The sequence below is a fragment of the Podarcis bocagei genome (genome assembly GCF_964188305.1).
Source record: "Podarcis bocagei genome assembly, chromosome: Z".
NCBI lineage: Eukaryota > Metazoa > Chordata > Lepidosauria > Squamata > Lacertidae > Podarcis > Podarcis bocagei.
Window position 1 is genome coordinate 15,581,135 of NC_138140.1, and position 17,708 is coordinate 15,598,842.

A 17,708-nucleotide genomic window follows, 5' to 3' on the forward strand; every position below is an offset into this window, starting at 1 on the left:
TCACCTTCTTGACCGCTGTCAAACCTGTTTCCTCCTGAAATTTCTCCTTTTCCATATCTGTTAGGTTTTTCCCTAAAACTTTAGTTTTTTGCTTATTCAACTTAAATCCAGCTACCTGGCCAAATTGTTGTATTATTTCTAAGACCCTTTTCGTACTAGTGTTTGGCTCTTGCAAAGTCAATACTAGGTCATCTGCATACGCTCTTAACTTATAATGTTTAGCTCCGACCTGCACACCTTTGACCTGCTGGTCATTTCTTATCATATTCAGCAACACCTCCAGAACCGAAATGAAAAGTAATGGGGAAATTGGGCACCCCTGTCGTGTTCCTTTTTCTATCTTAAGTTCCTCAGTCACAACATTATTTACAATCAGTTTAGCTTTTTGTTCAGAATATATTGCAGCCATACCATTCTCAAAACCCTGGCCTACCCCCATCCCATGAAGATTCTTCCTCATAAAACTCCAAGAGATGTTATCAAAGGCTTTCTCCGCATCCACAAAGATCAATACTGCTTTAGTGTTTATATTCACCTCCAGCTTTTCCAAGATGTCTATTACATTCCTTACATTGTCTGCTAGGTGTCTTTTAGGGAGAAAGCCTGCTTGGTCTTTATGAATCTTCTCCATCAAAACTCTTTTAAATCTTTTTGCCAAAATGTCTGCAAAAATTTTGTAATCCACATTAAGGAGTGATATTGGGCGGTAGTTCTTGAGTTGGGTCTTTTCAGTCTCTGACTTTGGTATGAGTGAAATATATGCCTCTTTCCACGATTCAGGTGCCCTTTTTCCCTCAAGAATCTCATTACAAACTTCTCTTAGTGGTTGAATCAGCCATTCCTTCAGCGATTTGTAGTATCTAGAAGTCAGTCCATCTGGTCCCGGAGATTTGCCCAGTTGCATATTCTGAATGGCAGCCTCTATCTCTTGTTCTGAGATTCTCTGGTTCAAGTCCATCTTACTTTGCTGAGAGATATTTTGTAATCCATATCTTCCAAGGAATTTGTCTATGTCTTCTTCATTTTGCGGGCCTTGGGTGTAGAGTTTTTTGAAATAACTTAAAAAGCAATTTCTAATTTCATTGGGTTTAGATATGTTCTTTCCATCCACCTCTAGGCTTGTAACTGTATTTAGTTTCTGCCTTTTCTTCAATTGCCATGCCAAAAGTTTACCACATTTATTTGCTGATTCAAAAGTCTTTTGCTTCATTTGCTTTATCTTCCATTCAATCTCTTGGTTCATCAATTCCATATATTGAGTTTGATATAACTTGATCTCTCTTAAAATGTCCTGAGACTTTGGTTTTGTTCTTAATTTCCTCTCTCCTTCCTTTATCATTTCCAAGATCTTCTCTTTTTTCTCATTTTGTTTTTTCCTCTTTATTGAATTTTGTTGAATCAAAAATCCTCTCATAACCGCTTTACTTGCGTCCCAGATCACTCTTTTCTCCACGTCGGTCCTCAAATTTATTTCAAAATAGTCTTTTAGGGTCTTTTGGGCCTTCGTGAGAATCTCCTTATCTCGAAAGAGGGTGTCATTCATTCTCCATCTAAATTGACCAGTTATTGTGAGTTTCATCTCCATCTTCACGGCGTTATGGTCGGAGCAAGTTTTTGGGCAGATTTCCACTTTCTTAATCTTTGGAGCCAGTCCACTAGTAACCCAGATTTGGTCAATTCTGGTCCAGGTCATCATTGCTTGGGAGAAAAAGGTTCCCTCTCTCTCCAGAGGGTTCCTTGTTCTCCAAATGTCTATCAAGTCCATGTTTTCTGTCATTTCGAAAAAAGTCTTAGGGAGTCTCCCTTCTTTAGTGACTGTTAGTCTTTGTGCCTTGTCCATATTAGTGGAGACCACGCCATTCATGTCTCCCATGATTATCATATTGTAATCCAGATAGTCCATCAAAGTTTCATGAAGTCTCTTAAAGAATTCAGATTTGCCTTCATTTGGTGCATAAATTCCAACAACTAAAAATTTTTCTCCTTGTACTTGTATCTCCACAGCCAGATATCTCCCTTGTTCATCTTTGAATATCATTTTTGGAGCCCATTTCTCCTTCACATATATTACCACTCCTCTCTTCGAGATCCAGCCAGTTTCTGGCAAAAGTGCTTCCCATGCCACATGCCATCCAATTGTATCTCGCAAGGCAGAGAGGGAAATTGAAGGGTGTAAAGAAGAGGAAGATGTCACAGGAGGTGAAAGACTGTTTTTAAACACACACACACACACACACACACACACACACCCCACCATAGGAACCTACCTTGTAAGTCTGTTGGTGCATCTAGCTCAGTATTCCCTACCCGATTGGCAGCAGCGTCAGATGGGTCTCCCCCAGCCGTATTTGGAGATGCTGGGAATTGAACCTGGGACCTTCTGCATGCAAAGCAGATGCTCTGCCACTGAGCTACGGCCCTTCCTTCAGCAAAGCATGAGTTATTTTAGGTTTTCGTGCTACTTTCCTCCTCGTGCAGGCAAGCGCGAGTGGCAAAATAATTGGGGCAGCCTGGAATCTTTTGGATTTGCTCTCTGGCTGTACTTCAAAGGGCAATTTTTATCAAAAACTCATTCATCCTACATGTTTCTCTCCCCCTCCCACGCTTGAAACAGTGGCCAAGCTTGGGAGAGAGGAGTTAGGAGAGTTCCCTGATCCAATAACTTGTTAAGGCAATGGATCTGGGCTTAATCTTGTTGAAGTCAGTGGACTAAGCTGCTTTAAATCCTAAAACTGGGGCTTATCTCCTTTGTGGAATCACCTAGAGGAGAGCACCCAACTTTGGCTTGATTTTAGTAACTGGTAAAATTTGACGCAGGGAAGGGAGCCTACGATGCCACAACAAACCCAATCAGTCTCTAAGGTGAGCACCTTGTTAGAGACCCCAGCAAGAAGCAGACAAGGGGAGAGGGTCTCTAGATCCTTCAGTAGCTGCAGGGATTAGCTGCTGGCAGATCTCCTTGCTGAGGGCCCCTTCCCATTGTCCTCTTGGAATCTGCAAACACAGGGAAAAACAATGGAGAGATTTCCTGCCTTCATCTCAGCAGGCTGCTAAGTTTCAAGATCAATCATCGTTACTCAAGCGGCAGCTTGGTTAACTCTTTGCCTTCCAAACTCCTGCTTAACTCTGGTGAGTCTGTACCTCACTAAGAACATAAGAACAGCCTTGCAACTAGATCTAGAACAGCATCCTGTTCTCATAATGTGCATCCAGTTCCCTGTAGGAAACCAGTGGTTTGGCCTTTCTAGAGGAGCGGCTTGTTTTTCGATACATTCATTTGGCATTTATCTACAGTACATACAAACAGTAAACATAGATAAGCAGACAGTGGAAAAACGAGAGGGAAATAATAGTACAAAGGCTCGGCGGGAAATACCGAGGTCTGCAGAAGAAGAAAATATGTAGACGGAGAGAAACAGAAGTGGTCTCTCTCGCACGCAGCCATAAGACGCGTGCTCCGCAACCACAGAATGCTGGAGGGGCGAGGGGAACAAGGAAATACGGGAGTGGAATACAATGGAATGGAGCATCTTGGAAGAGGCACGACTGGCTAGCTGGCACCCTGAACGAGGGCATCCCACGTTGTAACATTTGGTTGAAGTTCCTATTTTTTGTTAATAATTAGTAACAATAATAATGCCAAGCAGTTAACAACAACAACACCACCACATGCTTCCAGTAGGGTTGTCCTCATAGCTGTCAACATTTCCCTTTTTTAAGGGAAATTCCCTTATTCCAAATAGGATTCCTTGCAAGAAAAGGGAAAGCTGACAGCTGTGGTTGTCCTATTAGTCTGCTGTAGATCAAGTAACAAACAGCCGTGTTGTACCTTTAACGACTTCCAGATTTATTGTTAGCATCGTCTTTCTGTGGCTTAAGAATGCAGGCTTGCTCTGAGATGTGAAATCTTATCCTTAGTCTCACGGTTATAGTGGGGGGAGAAATTGCAAATAGCAGGCCTGTTTTTTCTTTATTTAAGAACTGCTTATCTTGTATACACTTGAGCTTTGCCTACACGTGTCATAGACCTCCCCTCCGTTGCATCTGATGGCCTTTCGGCCGCTCTGTTTACCCTCCATCCTACTTCCCAATAAACCCGTGTCTATTTGCCAAGCCACAGTGATAACCCTTCAATTCATCTGCGCGCAAAGCAGCCGCCGCAATAAATCATTGAGCCTTTTAAAGTGCCACAGCTTCTGTGAGTGAACGAGCGAGGTTGTGGTTAATACTAATATTGGGATTATAAACGTTTCTCTCTCTCTCTCTCTGCAAAATAATAATAATAAAGTTCCAGCGGCGCTCTCCTTCTCGGCCTGCAGAGGGCACGCCTCTGCTTTCTTTCCTAGCCTCTTCCAAGCGGGAGGGGAATGAGAAGAGGAAAAGCCTCTAGGCTCTGGTTCCGCTTTCGCTTGCCTCCCTACCATCACCACACCGCCTTTTCAATCTTGCTCTCTCACTCTATCTCCACCCCTTTCCAAGCGGGTGACATAAGGGCTTGTGAGTGGGCGGATCAAATTTCCCCAGTGTGGAGAATGATGACTGAGAAGGAGCCGCTTTGCTGCTGAGTTCCAGGCGCAAAGGCGCAAAGAACGCGCGCTTCTCTCCCAAGCCCGAGGTGCGCGTAGGTTGGAGAGGGGACCCTCCGAGCTCTTGAAATGGCGCCCCTCCTCCTTTAGCTCAGTATAATGAAAAGTTAGCAGGAGTTGAACCCTCTATTCTCGCCGCTCCATGGTGAACCTCATGTGGTCAGAGCTCCTGCAGGATGAACGCCCCAAAGCAGCCGCTGCCGCAGCCACCGCAGGAGGCGGCGGCGGCGGACGCGGCGGCATCCTCAGCCCGGAGAAAATGTTCGAAGGCTCCCGGCGGTTCCGGAGCTTGTGGGACGGGGTGAAGCTGGAAGTGGCGGCCGAGAGCACCAGCCCGGTCGTCTTGCACAGTTTCACGCAGCTGGATCCGGACCTGCCCCCGCTGGAGGTAAAGTGTTGGGGGTGAGGGGAGTCCCATGCGCCGCGGGGATGGAGGTGGCGGGTTGATTATACGGCGTGTCTCGCTCGCTTTGCATGAATTTCAGGCAAAAGAAATTCCGCCCCAGCCGAATCCTGTGCGTGCTTACTCGGGAGTAAGCCTCCGCTCAATGGGGCGTGCGCCCAAGCAAAAGCGTGCAGAGGCTTCTAGTAACGGGCTCCCAACCAGACGACTAGTTCTCTTCCCTCCGCGTCCGCCGTGTTTCCAAAACATGTTTAATTTAGGGGTGAAGCCTGACCGCATCTCTCTTCGCTTTTTTATACCGCGACCGCGAACTCCCAATTTTTCTAGTTCTGGTGTTATGCGTGGGCACGCGGAAGGGTGAATGTAGCGCTGGGAGTGCCACCAACAAAGCTGTTTGAAAGTAGTTTCTCTAGGCGCCTTACTTTTTGTCTTTCGGCTGGTAATTTAGGTCCGTTTCTGAATCCACTCCATATACATACATTTAAAACCTATTTGAAGCAGCTGTCTCCTCACAAAGAATCCTGAAAATTGTAGTTTTAAGGATGCTGGGAATTGTAGCTTGGCGAGGTTCTCGGGATTCTTTGCAGGAAGTCCTACGTTTTAAATGAGTGTTGGATGGGCTTTAAATTTATGGTGTTAATCTGTTTCATTACTGGCGTGCATGAGCGAGTATATGGGTCATTCTCTGCCTCTTTCCCCATTTCATCCTAACAACAACCCTGTGAGGCAGGTTAAGTGGACTGCAACTTCTTTTCACACTACTTGTTGTTTTACTCATACCACAAAACGATGGTGCTTCTAATTTAGATTGCATTATTGAAAGATTTGGCAGATTTCAGAGGTAGTTTCGGTGGCTTTTTGCCATGACAGCAGTGGGTGCTTCCAGACTGGGGTGTGTTGTGTGTGTTAATATAGCCACTCCACTTACTTTGAATATTGAAAATAGGCCATTAGCAACAGGATTTTATTTTACTGTATAGGAATTCCCATGGAAAAGTAAATCTAAATTAACGGGGTGGGGGGAGATACAGGTTAGTATTTTTAGGCCAACAGTGTTTTGAGGATGCTGTGAAAAATGTGTATGTATAAGGAGCACTGATCCCATAATATGTACAATAAAATGCAGCATTCATGGTAGTATACCACTGATTATTATATGGTGAGAACACTATTATACATGCAGAAGGTCTCTGGTTCAATCCCTGAAATCCCTAGGAGAGATTCCTGGTCTAAAATCTCAGAGTTGCTGCCAGTCAGTGTAGAAAATACTGAACTAAATTGTCCAGTGGTTGAACTCTGTATATGGTACCTTCTTATGATGTTCTCAGTGAGAGAACATCTGCTTTGCATACAGAAAGTCCCAGGATCAAACCCTGGCATCTGGTATGGCTGGGAATAACCCCTACCTAAAGCCCTGGAGAGCTGCTGCCAGTCAGTGCAGACAATACTGAGTTAGGTTTACCAGTGGTCTGACTCTGGATATTCAGAATGATGAGGACTATAATCTTACTCTGTTCTTAGGAGGAGAGGCTGTTGCCCATTGGTAAAGTAGCTGATTTGCATGCAGAAGGTCCCAAGTTCATTCCCTGACATCTCCAAGTAAGGCTGGCAAAATGTCCCCTGCCTGAAATCCTGGACAGCTGCTGCCAGTCAGAGTAGATAGTATTGAACTAGATAGACCAAGGATCTGACTCGGTTCAAGGGAAACATCCCATGTTCCTGTCCTGTACAATGTCACCTGAAATTGCGGCACATCATACAAATGGGGTGGGGGCACTTTCCCTACATTTGGGTTTTGGGTTTTAAAAGAATGATGGAACTTCGTAACCTTATGAAGGAATCAGTGAGCAAATGATGTACGTAGTACAGGCAACTCCCCATTTACAAGGGGGTTAGCCACCATGCATTTAATTGAAATTGTGTATATTGGGAACGCTATTGAAAAAGCCTGCAAACACCCTGGAAGCCCTTGAAAAACTTTAAAAAACAAAACAAAAAAATCCATTAAATCCACTAAAGTTGCTCCTTGCTCAAACCCCCAACTCTCCACAGGCCAAAGGTTGGTGCAAAGGCTCCTGGGATTGCTAGATGCTATTTTCTTTCCATTTTCACACTCTTTAAGGGCAATTTTTGCCCCTTTTGTGCTATTTTCAAGATTGCTGCAGTGCACGCATGCGCTGTTGCACTTGCCTTGAATGCGTGTAAATGGGGAGTTGCCTGTATAGAAAATGACTTAACATTTGAACTTGCTGACAGTAGGGAGGCCTCTCATGGATTTTATTTTATTTTATTTGTAATAAGCTCAGTCACTATGAAAGTGAAGTCCTTCCTATTAACTTGGGAAGCTGCCTTTTACTGACTATATCTAGTTCCTTGGTTAATGTTGCTCATTATTGTCTGCACTGGCTGGCAGCAGCTCTCCAGGGTTTCAGGCAGGGAGTCCCTCTAGGCCCTACTTGGAGATGCTGGGAATTGAACTTTCTGCATGCAAAGCAGATGCTCTACCACTGAGCTACAGAAATTCCCCTTTACAAAAAGCACAATTGGTTTATCTCTGTCTCTCTTTCTAATAAAAACATAAGGCTGTCATCGTGCAGCTCCCACTGGAGGATTTGTAATGCCATATCACAACCCTCAATTTGCATGAATTTCAGGTAAAAGTGAAGACAGTGAAACTATAATTCCCATGGTTTTTTAAATATATAGAGAGAGGTGCTTAAATGTGTGGTGTGTGCGCAGCAAAAGGGTCACTGGCCAGGCAGATGATCTTTGTTGTTCCCTTTTCATCTTCCACAGATATCTGCAATTCCCTCCTGCTCACATGATCACTTTGGGCTCAACTGGTCAGGCAATTATCTGTGTGGCTGGCAAGCTGCCAGGTTTGAGCATCTATTAGGAGAGGCGCTCTCTGTGATGAGAAGCGCAGATCTGGCGCCTTTAAAGGATTTAATGAATGACATCAAGCTTCCTGTGGCGAACCATTTTTGTGCCTTCTGTTCTCCTTGGAGCTGCTTGCCTAAAGCTCTCCGACCTGGCCAGGGATTTGGAGAGAGCCTGTAGCATCTTCTTCCAATGCAGAGAACATCCTTTGCTGGGTGGGTCATGACTTATGTCCAAACATCTGTATGCATCGACTGTGGGAGCACCACAGTCTCTCCGACATTCCATTACAGGACAGTCGAGGCCCCTGTCAATAGCTCGGTGTACTTTGTGTAGCTCAGCTATAGAGCATCTGCTATGCACGCAGAAGGTCCCAGGTCAATTTTAGGCATCCCCAGGTAAAGCAGGGAAGGTCTCCTGCTTGAAGCACTTGAGAGCCACTGCCTGCCAATGTAGACAGTACGGAGATAGATGGACCAATGATCAGATCCTATTTAGTTCAGCCTGTTTAATTCTTCAAAACAGTAAGAATTAGAATCTTACTTTATTTTTAGGGGATAGGCCATAGCTCAGTAGTAGGACACATTCTTTGCATGCGGAAGGTCTTGGGCTTAATGCCTAGCACCCCCGTGTTAGGCTGGGATGGTTGCCTGCTTGCAACTGGAGAGCTGCTGCCAGCCAGTGCAAAACAGTGCTTACAGCAGGTCTCTTCCTATGACACTGACGCTATATTGAACGAGCTTTTTTCTTTCTTGGGACACAAGGCTTTTATCTTAATTGCTTCCCTTCTCCAAACTTTTTGCAAAGAGTTAATAAACCAGATCCAGTTTCCTATGCACACAAGGCTGCCACCCACCGCCCCTCGTTTCATTCTCTTGGAGGTTGGAGCAAGAGAGATTGTTGCTGAAAATCCATCATCTGTTTCTCATTTCGTGTCTGGCAAAAAAGTATTTCAACCTCCCAGATTTCCTTCGCTGGGCTAGGAGGAGCCTTGAGAGGTGTGGTTTCAGAAGAGAGGCCAGGAAAGTTGGGTAGGGTAGGGGGAGAGCCTGAGCTTTTCAGCTCCCTCCATTGCAAGGAAATAATGATTGAAAGGGTGGTGCAATCATTCCAGACCACCATACCTCCTTCTCTTTGCAGGCAGGAAATAAATTGTGTTTCGCTAACATTGGGCAAGTCTAGAGCCTCATTCATACCATACATTTAAGGCACTATGATACCATCTTAAACAGTCATGCCTTCCGCCAAAGAATTCTGGGATCTGTAGTTTGCGAAGGGTTCTGAGAGTTGTTAGCAGATCCATATGCCTCTCACAGAGCTACAATTAATTCCCAGTGTTAATTGTTAATCCGCTTTTGAGAATTCAAGCTGTGTGAGGAGAACAACTCCTAACAACTCTTGGCACCTTCAATAAGCTACAGCTCCCATAGTTTTTTGGGGAAGCCATGACTCTTCAAAATGATACTGCTTTAAATGTATGGTGCAAATGTGGCCATGGTAGATGGTAGCTACTTACGGTTTTTAAGAAAATCATGTTTTGTCTTGGGCTATGTACACACCATATATTTAAAGCACATTTCTCCCACACCCAAGAATCCTGGGAACTGTAGCTCTTTGAGAGATAAACTACAGTTCCTAGGATTCCATGGGAGGCTTCTTTAAATTTCAGTCCTCCTGAACTCTTCCTGCCCCAGCTGTGCTTTGCACTTTTCAATTGTGCTTTCATGGATTAAGAAATGCCTTGCTGGATCAGACTTAGGGTTCATCAGCTGGCTAGAAGCTCCCAGAAAAGCTCACAAGTGGACAAAAGGCAGTAACTTATTGTCTGCACCCTCCCCTCCACCAGTGTTTTGTAATTGGAGATATACTGCCCCTAAATGTGAAGGCTTGATTTAGTTATCAAAGCTGAGTGGGGGGTTTGAACCTGGGTCTCTCAGCTCCCAGGCTGGCGCTCTGACCTCTAGACTCTGCACTGCTGATAAACTTTAATTAGTTCTGTAACTCCCATCCCTCCTAATTTTTTTTGAAACTGAGAGTTTGCTGCCTATCAGCACGTAGGGCTTAGTGGGCCAGGCATGGAGGCAGACTCTCCCACATGGCGGAGAGGCAACAGGTTATTTTTAAATAACAAAAAGCTCTGCAGGCCTCAGATGGAAATTAAGAAAAAAAAGGGGGGGGGATAAAGCACAAGTAATCTGTCCTGTTAATTACCAGGGATGCAGGCGGCAGAAATTGCCCCAGGGGCCTGATCTGCACAGGCTTGCAGCAGCTTTTTGTCAGGAGTGTTCGCAAATAACCTCTTCTTCTTTTAATAAATAAACGCAGAACCAACTCCGCTGAGTACAAGCTGGAACTGTGATGAGTGTTCAGGATTTCCCCTCTGTGATTTCCCCTCTGTGATAGTCTCCCCTTTGCTACCCTATCCTGTCATATTTGATGGATGGTGTGTGCTGTGTATTTAGTATCAGGGAGCTTTGTGGGGGAATACCCAGTTCCAGGCTGTGGGGGGAAGCTTGGGCAAAATGTGGCCCCTGCTTCCTCTGTAAGTTGCCCCTGGTGGCCAAGAATACAGCCACCTGAACAGCAGAGAGTAGCCAGGCTTTGCCACTCTTTAAATTTCCCACAATGCCCCAGAGCAGGATGGGCAAGAGTACAGTACTTTGAAACAGAATCCGTGGGCCGCACAGACCCAATTGAATGTGTATAATTAATAGATTGAGCCCTTTCAGGGACATTGAGTCCATGTCAGGATAAAAAGATGGAATATAGATAAATATAACAATAATAATTTAGAATAGTCAAGTGTACTCTCCAAAGGGCAGCCCACCTGCTCTCCAGAGCCCCAGGCAGCAGAGAGGCCTCACCAAGTCGTGCCAGCCAGTCCACCAATCAAAAGGCGGGGCCTCGAAATTTGGCACCTGTCTCTTCCCACTGGTGGGTTTTCAATTGCCCCAGCCCCCCCTCACCCACGTACTCTTGCCTTGTGGGCAGCATGTTGGACCACCCTGCCCCAGAGCAATGCTAGAGGTGTGTGGGATTGTCATGGACAGAGGCATGAATTATTGTTTTCGCAGAGTCAAGAAGTACTTCTCTAAGCTTGGCAAAGATACAATATACGTATATACAAACAGACCCACACTCTTTCTTTGTCTCTCTCTCACACAAGAAACAATATGTTTTGCAAATTTGAATTCAAAACCAATTCATAAAATTAAAACACTGATTGATTGTACAAAAAACCCCCTCAAATGGGTTTACAGAGAAAAAGGGGGGAAATGAAATTGTAAAAACAGTTTAAAAACGACTTTTTTAAACATTCTGGAAAAATTAAAACCAGCAATGAACTAAGATGAGATTAAAACATGCACATCAACATTCTACATATCTTTTGTCTAGGCTAGCGTAAAGAAAAATGCTTTTAGCACTTCCTGACATTGATGGACACACAAAATATACATTCAGACACACTGTGTAAGAGACGGGGGGGGGGGGGGAGAATGAGAAAATATGACATCAGAATGCAAATGTGAGTTTGAAATATCCTGTTCAAAGTTTGGCTAGCAAAACTGACAGACTGAGAGCATCCCACATATTCACCTTGGCTTGATAATCTGATAAGGGTTGATATTCTTTACTTGCACTGTTCTTTTATTGCATGTGCAACTGTACTCATTTTATAGTGTTCTTTTTCATCTTTTGATCTTTTAATAATTACTCTCTCTGTTTTTATATACTTTATAAAGTGAAATGTAAAATAAACTCTCTCTCTTTATTTACCTTGGGGACATAATCATAGTTTTACCAACCCACAAGTTACAGTACCTTCTCTCTCTGTCTTTCTCAGATACAGGATTTCCTTTCAGGTGTTTTGACATCTGTGCTTTTTTCTCTGCACTCTTGCAAGTGGATGTGAGAGGTCAAAATATGTGTATGAGCTTGAAGTGCAGAATTGTATTCCGAACATGCATATCAAATTTCATTCCTGTATCTCAGTCCTTGAGAGAGAGGTTGTTGTTGTTGTTAGTGTTGTTGTTGTTTGTGTTGTTGTTGTTAGTGTTGTTGCTGTTGTTAATATCGGGTTCATATCGGGAGGTCCTTAAGGTATTGTGGTTCTGAGCCATTTAAGGCTTTATTGGTGAAAACCAGCACTTTGAGTTGGGCCCAGAAGCTTAATTGGCAGCCAGTTGGGTGGGTCAGGATCAGTGTAATATGCCCAAACCATCTTCCCTTGGTAAGCAGCCTGCCCACCAAATATTGCACCAGCTGAAGTTTCTGAACTGTCTTCAGAGGCAGCCCTACGTATAACACGCTGCAGTAATCTAACCTAGAGGTTACCAGAGCATAGACAGTTGTTAGTTTATCTCTGTCCAGATTACCTACCTACACACACAAACACTCTTTGTCACCCGAACAAGGTAACCTAAAGCCTTTGCTTTGCCAAATAAGTCATTCTGATTTTCCTGCACACACAGTCTCCTCTGAAGGATTAGGGGTATGTAGAAGATTAAGACTGCCTGTTTTGAAACAAGCTAAGAAGTTGAACTCCGAGGACTGAGGCATTTTAAATCTGGATGGCATGACTATACAAAGGAGCGGCTCCTTAATCTGTGTGATCCTGCTTTTACTAAATGGATACCCTAGTTAATACAGATTAAGGCACTGTTTATCTACAGAACCATTTATCTTCCCACAGCTGAGCTCGGTGCTGCGAGTGCCACAATTTCATGTTGGCGGGAAGACACAGAAATGGATTCTGAGAACAATGGCTTTCATTTTAGTTTTAAAAACAAGTTTGTACTGTAGTCCTTAAGATGTGACCTTAAGAGCAGCCAAAAAAGTGTTTAAAATTTAAACTCTGTCCTATTGCTACTGTGTTCTACTTTACACCTCAAAGGTATACTAAATGGGTTTGGGGTGGGGGATTGACTAGTTTTACAGTAGTTTTCTCACTTGTTGACTCAAAAAGAATCTGCTTCTGCAACACATCCCAAAGGAGAATCACCCACTCTTGTGCATTTCTGCGTGATTTGCTCAGTTTGGGATATGCTTTGTGTTTAAGAGGAATTCCATATAGCAATGACTCATGAAGAGACTCTACAGAAAGTCACATCTGAAGGCAGGTCATTCTGTTATGTCTCCTTGTTAGGAACGATTGAACAATTCCATTGTGGAGATTCAACAGGCTAACCCTCATCTAGCAGAGGCTGATTGGAAAGGAACATGCCTCAGGGCGATACATCAGACAGAGACACAGCGGGAAACCTCATGGGTAGACTCCCATCTGCCTTTGCTCGTTGAATTAATGCCCTTTTATTTTTCAGACTTATCTGCCCTTTCATGGGTGGCTTAGTGCCAGGAATGCTTCTCAGCTCCTAGACTCATCCCCACCCAAATCCAGTTTGCAATCCAGAGAGCAAATGTCACCTCTTGACATTTCCTAGATGGGTAATAGTGCCATCACATTAGGGGCAGAACAGGGACTGCACTGAGCAAACTGAGCAGGAGGGTCCCCAAGTGCAGCAGGGTCCAGGTAGTCATATTTTTTAAAAAAAGATGAATTCTTGCATATAAACAGAGGGTGCCCACCCCAGTGAGATCATTTAAATCCAGACTCTTAAAATCCCTTAGCGACATCACAGCACAGTGGATGAGGAGCTGGCTCCTTCTTCCCAAGAAAAGTGTGCCAAGGGAGACCTGTCACTCACAGTGAGGAGTTCCCTGTCAAATTGCTGGGCAGAGTTTGAAGGATGGAGTTTGGAAGGAGCTTTTGCATCCTCCTCCTGTTTCACGACAATTGTCCCCGCTAGGTGTCCATAGAAGTGCACAATACCTTTCTGAGTGTGCTAACTAGGTTTGAGGTTTTGTTTTTGTTTCCAAATAGGATTTATGACTGGATCGGCATCCCTGGGAGCCAAACCATTTCCCCAATCCCTTCCTTGGTACTTTTCCAAATGCAAACAGGCTTTCGCCTAATCTGGGACCATCCAGAAGTCTTAGTTTTGGGTGCTCAGGAAGACTAAATAATGAGTGGAAGAGAAGAAACCTAAGGTGTTAATGCACCCCCACAAAAAGAGCCAGTGTGGTGTATTGATTAGCAAACTTCCATGCTTCAACATTTTGTTGCAGATCCCTTTGGTTGTTTTCAAAAGTATTTTAGTTCTGTATTTTGAAAGTGGCCTTGCAGATTTGGTCTTGAGAGGCGGCAACTTCTCTCCTCTCCTCTCCTCCCCCCCCCCACTTTTTTTACTGGAAATACTCTGCTCCTAGTCTCGGCTGCCAAATGATAGGACTTGCCCCACTGCTTAGGAATTAATCTAAGTGTTGTCAGCATAGAATCATAGAACTGGAGAATTGGAAGGGATTTCAAGGGTCACCTATTCCAACCCCCCTGCATTGCTGGAATCTCAACTAAAGCATCCCTGGTAGATGACCATAGTAATAGTAATAGTAATTTATTATTTGTACCCCACCCATCTGGCTGGGTTTCCCCAGCCACTCTGGGTGGCTTCCAACAAAGATTAAAAATACATTAAAATGTCACACATTAAAAACATCCCTTCAGATGTCTTCTAAATGTCGGGTAGTTGTTTATCTCTTTGATATCTGATGGGAGGGCGTTCCACAGGGCGGGTGCCACTACCGAGAAGGCCCTCTGCCTGGTTCCCTGTAGCTTAGCTTCTCGCAGTGAGGGAACCGCCAGAAGGCCCTGGGCGCTGAACCTCAGCGTCCGGGCAGAACGATGGGGGTGGAGATGCTCCTCTGCTTATAAACCTCCAAGGAAGGAGAATTCACCACCTTCCGAGGGGGTCAATTGTTACAGTCTAACCCATGGGTAGGCAAACTAAGGCCTGGGGGGGGGGCGGATCTAGCCCAATCGTCTTCTCAGTCCGGCCCACGGGCGGTCTGGGAATCAGCATTTTTTACGTGAGTAGAATGTGTCCTTTTATTTAAAATGCATCTATGGGTTATTTGTTGGGCCTGCCTGGTGTTTTTACATGAGTGGAATGTGTGCTTTTACAGTATTTAAAATGCATCTATGGTATATTTGTGGGGCATAGGAATTCATTCATTCCCCCCCTTCAAAATATAGTCTGCCCCCCCCACAAGGTCTGAGGGACAGTGAGCCAGCCCCCTCCTGGGGGACCAACCCCCACTTGCTTTCAGTGCCATCTTGCAGCAGGAACAGGTGCAGTTTTCAGATTTTGCTGTAGGAATGCTGTAGGAGGGACAAACAAAATTTAAGATTGGGGGGAAAGTTAAAAAAAATCCACCATCCCTCCCCCTCCTCACAGATTACTCTTTTGGGTGTGTGGATAAAGTCCTCCGCCTTAGAAGATCTCCTCTCTGCCTGTATTTCTGTTTGCTTTGGAATTCTTATTTCTGTCCTTGTGGGGGACTCCTGAGGCCAAACCTCATCTCCTAAAGCTGGGAAGGGAGGATGGAACGAGCTGTTTACTAGGCCGCAAGCAGCACAAGATATCCCTCAGTGGAGGAAACAAAAGGAGCGTTGTGTTGATTTGGTGCAGTTGTGTGTCAGCTGTTGTGCGCTTCAGCTCAGGGTTAAGAGAGAAAAAGGGGGGGTTCTTGGGCATGGAACAGGAAAATCCTCAAGTAGCATCCTCAGTCTGCTTGGAAATCGTGTACAAATCTTTATCCTGTGTTATTCAGGGGCTAGCGTGTCAGACCATGACCAGGGAGACCAAGGTTCAATCCCCACTCAGCCATGAAGCTCACTGGGTGATCTTGAGCCAGTCACTTGGTCTCAGCCTGACCTACCTCACAGGGTTGTTGCGAGGATAGAATGGGGCAGAAGAAAGCTATGTATGCCAGTTTGAGCTGCTTGGAGGGAAATAAATGGGACATAAATGCAAGCAGATAAATAAATTCTGTTTTAAATGGTCTTGCTGGTCTTCTTTCTATTCCCACCCCCACACCCCCAAGCAAGTTTAGCATTTTGGAGAGGTTGCTGGTTTGCTATTTCAACCAATTAGTATTTTGGAAGGGTTGCTGATTTCCTATTCCATTGCATGGCTGTATTCTGCTACCCCACCCCCATCCTTTTGCAAGGCTGTTGCTCTTAAAAGCTTGTTGCAGCTCTCCGAGATCCAGGAAAAAAGAGGGGAAGCGTGTTGCTAAGGAACGGATTTTGGATGCAATGCCGGCTGAGCTACAAGGGACAGGGTGTGCAATTCCCCAGGAAGCGTTGCATTCTGGGAAGTGGAATTCCAGCCAGAGTCATGTGTCACTGATGATATTGTTATCAGGGGACAGGTTGTAGCTTAGTGCTTAGAGCATCTTTACCTGCAGAAGGCCTGAGGTCCAGTTCCCAATTGCATCTCCAGGTAAGGCTGGGGAAGACCTCTTCCCCAAACCCGAGAGAGCCACTGCCAGTCAGTGTGGACAGTACTAAGCTAGATGGACCCAGTGGTCTGAACTCTTAGGAAGCCAATGCCCAATGTTTTCTCTCTCCTTTCACTTCCCCACTCTTTTTTAGGAACATTGGAAACTGCCTCCTGCTGATTCCAGAGACCATTGGTCCATTCAGCTTAGTACTGTCTGCACTGACTGGCAGTGGCTCTCAGGGGTTTCAGGCAGGGGGTCTTCCCAGTCTGACCTGGAGGTGCTGAGAATTGAACCTGGGACCTTCTGCATGCAAAGCTTATGCTTTACCTCTGAGCTATGGCCCTTTCACTAAAAATTAATATTCTAGTCATAAGGACAAGAAACATACAACATTTTTCTGTCTATAAGATGCCCCCATGTATAAGACCCCCTCCCCCCATTTTTGGGGACTCAGTTTTAGGAAAATGAGGGGAGATAGCCCAAAGTTGTTGAGCCTCTCCCCCTACACAGCTGCGGGCAGCAAACACTCCCTAGATCGTTTCCCGTGCGCAGCGGCATCGGGCACGCACAGGGAGCGCCCACCATGCAGCGGCATCGGGGGAAGTTGTGCTCCCGCCAACGAACTGGCTGGCAGTGCGCAGCTTCTCCCCCCCACAACTGCAGGCAAGAAACACCCCCCAGATCACTTCCCGCTCACTGCAGCATCGGGGGAGGCCACACTTCCGGTGCGCCACTTCTCCCCCCCCCCATGCCACTATCCGTATATTGGATGACCCCAGTTCTTTGACATGCATTTTTTAGTCAAAAAACCCTCGTCCAATACATGGAAAAATACAGTAGAATCATAGAATCATAGAATCATAGAGTTGGAAGAGACCACAAGGGCCATCGAGTCCAACCCCCTGCCAAGCAGGAAACACCATCAGAGCACTCCTGACATATGGTTGTCAAGCCTCTGCTTAAAGACCTCCAAAGAAGGAGACTCCACCACACTCCTTGGCAGCAAATTCCACTGTCGAACAGCTCTTACTGTCAGGAAGTTCTTCCTAATGTTTAGGTGGAGTAGTTGTTGGGTTTGGTGGAGGCCTTAAGACATGCAGAGAGGAAAGGAGGAAATCAATGCAGAGCAGCAAATAGAACTCTCTCTTTCTCCCCCCCCCACCCCCCTGTAATTTGTGTGTGTGTTGTATATGGGGATTTTATTTATATATATATATTTTAATAAGACAAATGCCATGTCCCCGTGGGCTTTGTGAACCACTCCAGTGTCTTTGAATTCACTGGTCAGGACAACCAGGAAGCAGAAGCAGCTTGACTCACCAAGGTGGGATACCATACCAACTGCATTCTCTCTATTCTCTCCCCCCGCCCCCCGCCCCCCAATCTCAATCACCACATTTTTTGGTTTGGCTTAAATGAAAGCTGAGCATTCAGGGAAGAGGCCTTAAATATCCAAGCATGCAGGTGTGTACTCCAAACAAACCATCTCATATTGG

The 17,708-nt window shown here is 45.1% G+C and overlaps 1 protein-coding gene across 5 annotated transcripts in view; it reads left to right on the forward strand.

Annotated features, from left to right (window-relative positions):
• Nucleotides 1-17,708, forward strand: part of RALGDS (ral guanine nucleotide dissociation stimulator) — a 94,576-nt gene that overhangs the window by 32,696 nt on the left and 44,172 nt on the right. For 2 of the 5 annotated variants that reach the window (XM_081179194.1, XM_081179196.1), the window contains exon 1: nucleotides 4,440-4,974. The exons of the other annotated variants lie outside the window; for them this stretch is intronic. In XM_081179194.1, coding sequence (XP_081035320.1) covers nucleotides 4,729-4,974 — 246 coding nt within the window. In that variant the 5' untranslated portion in view covers nucleotides 4,440-4,728. Of the gene's footprint in view, nucleotides 1-4,439; nucleotides 4,975-17,708 lie in introns of those variants that run through there. 5 annotated transcript variants of the gene reach the window in all.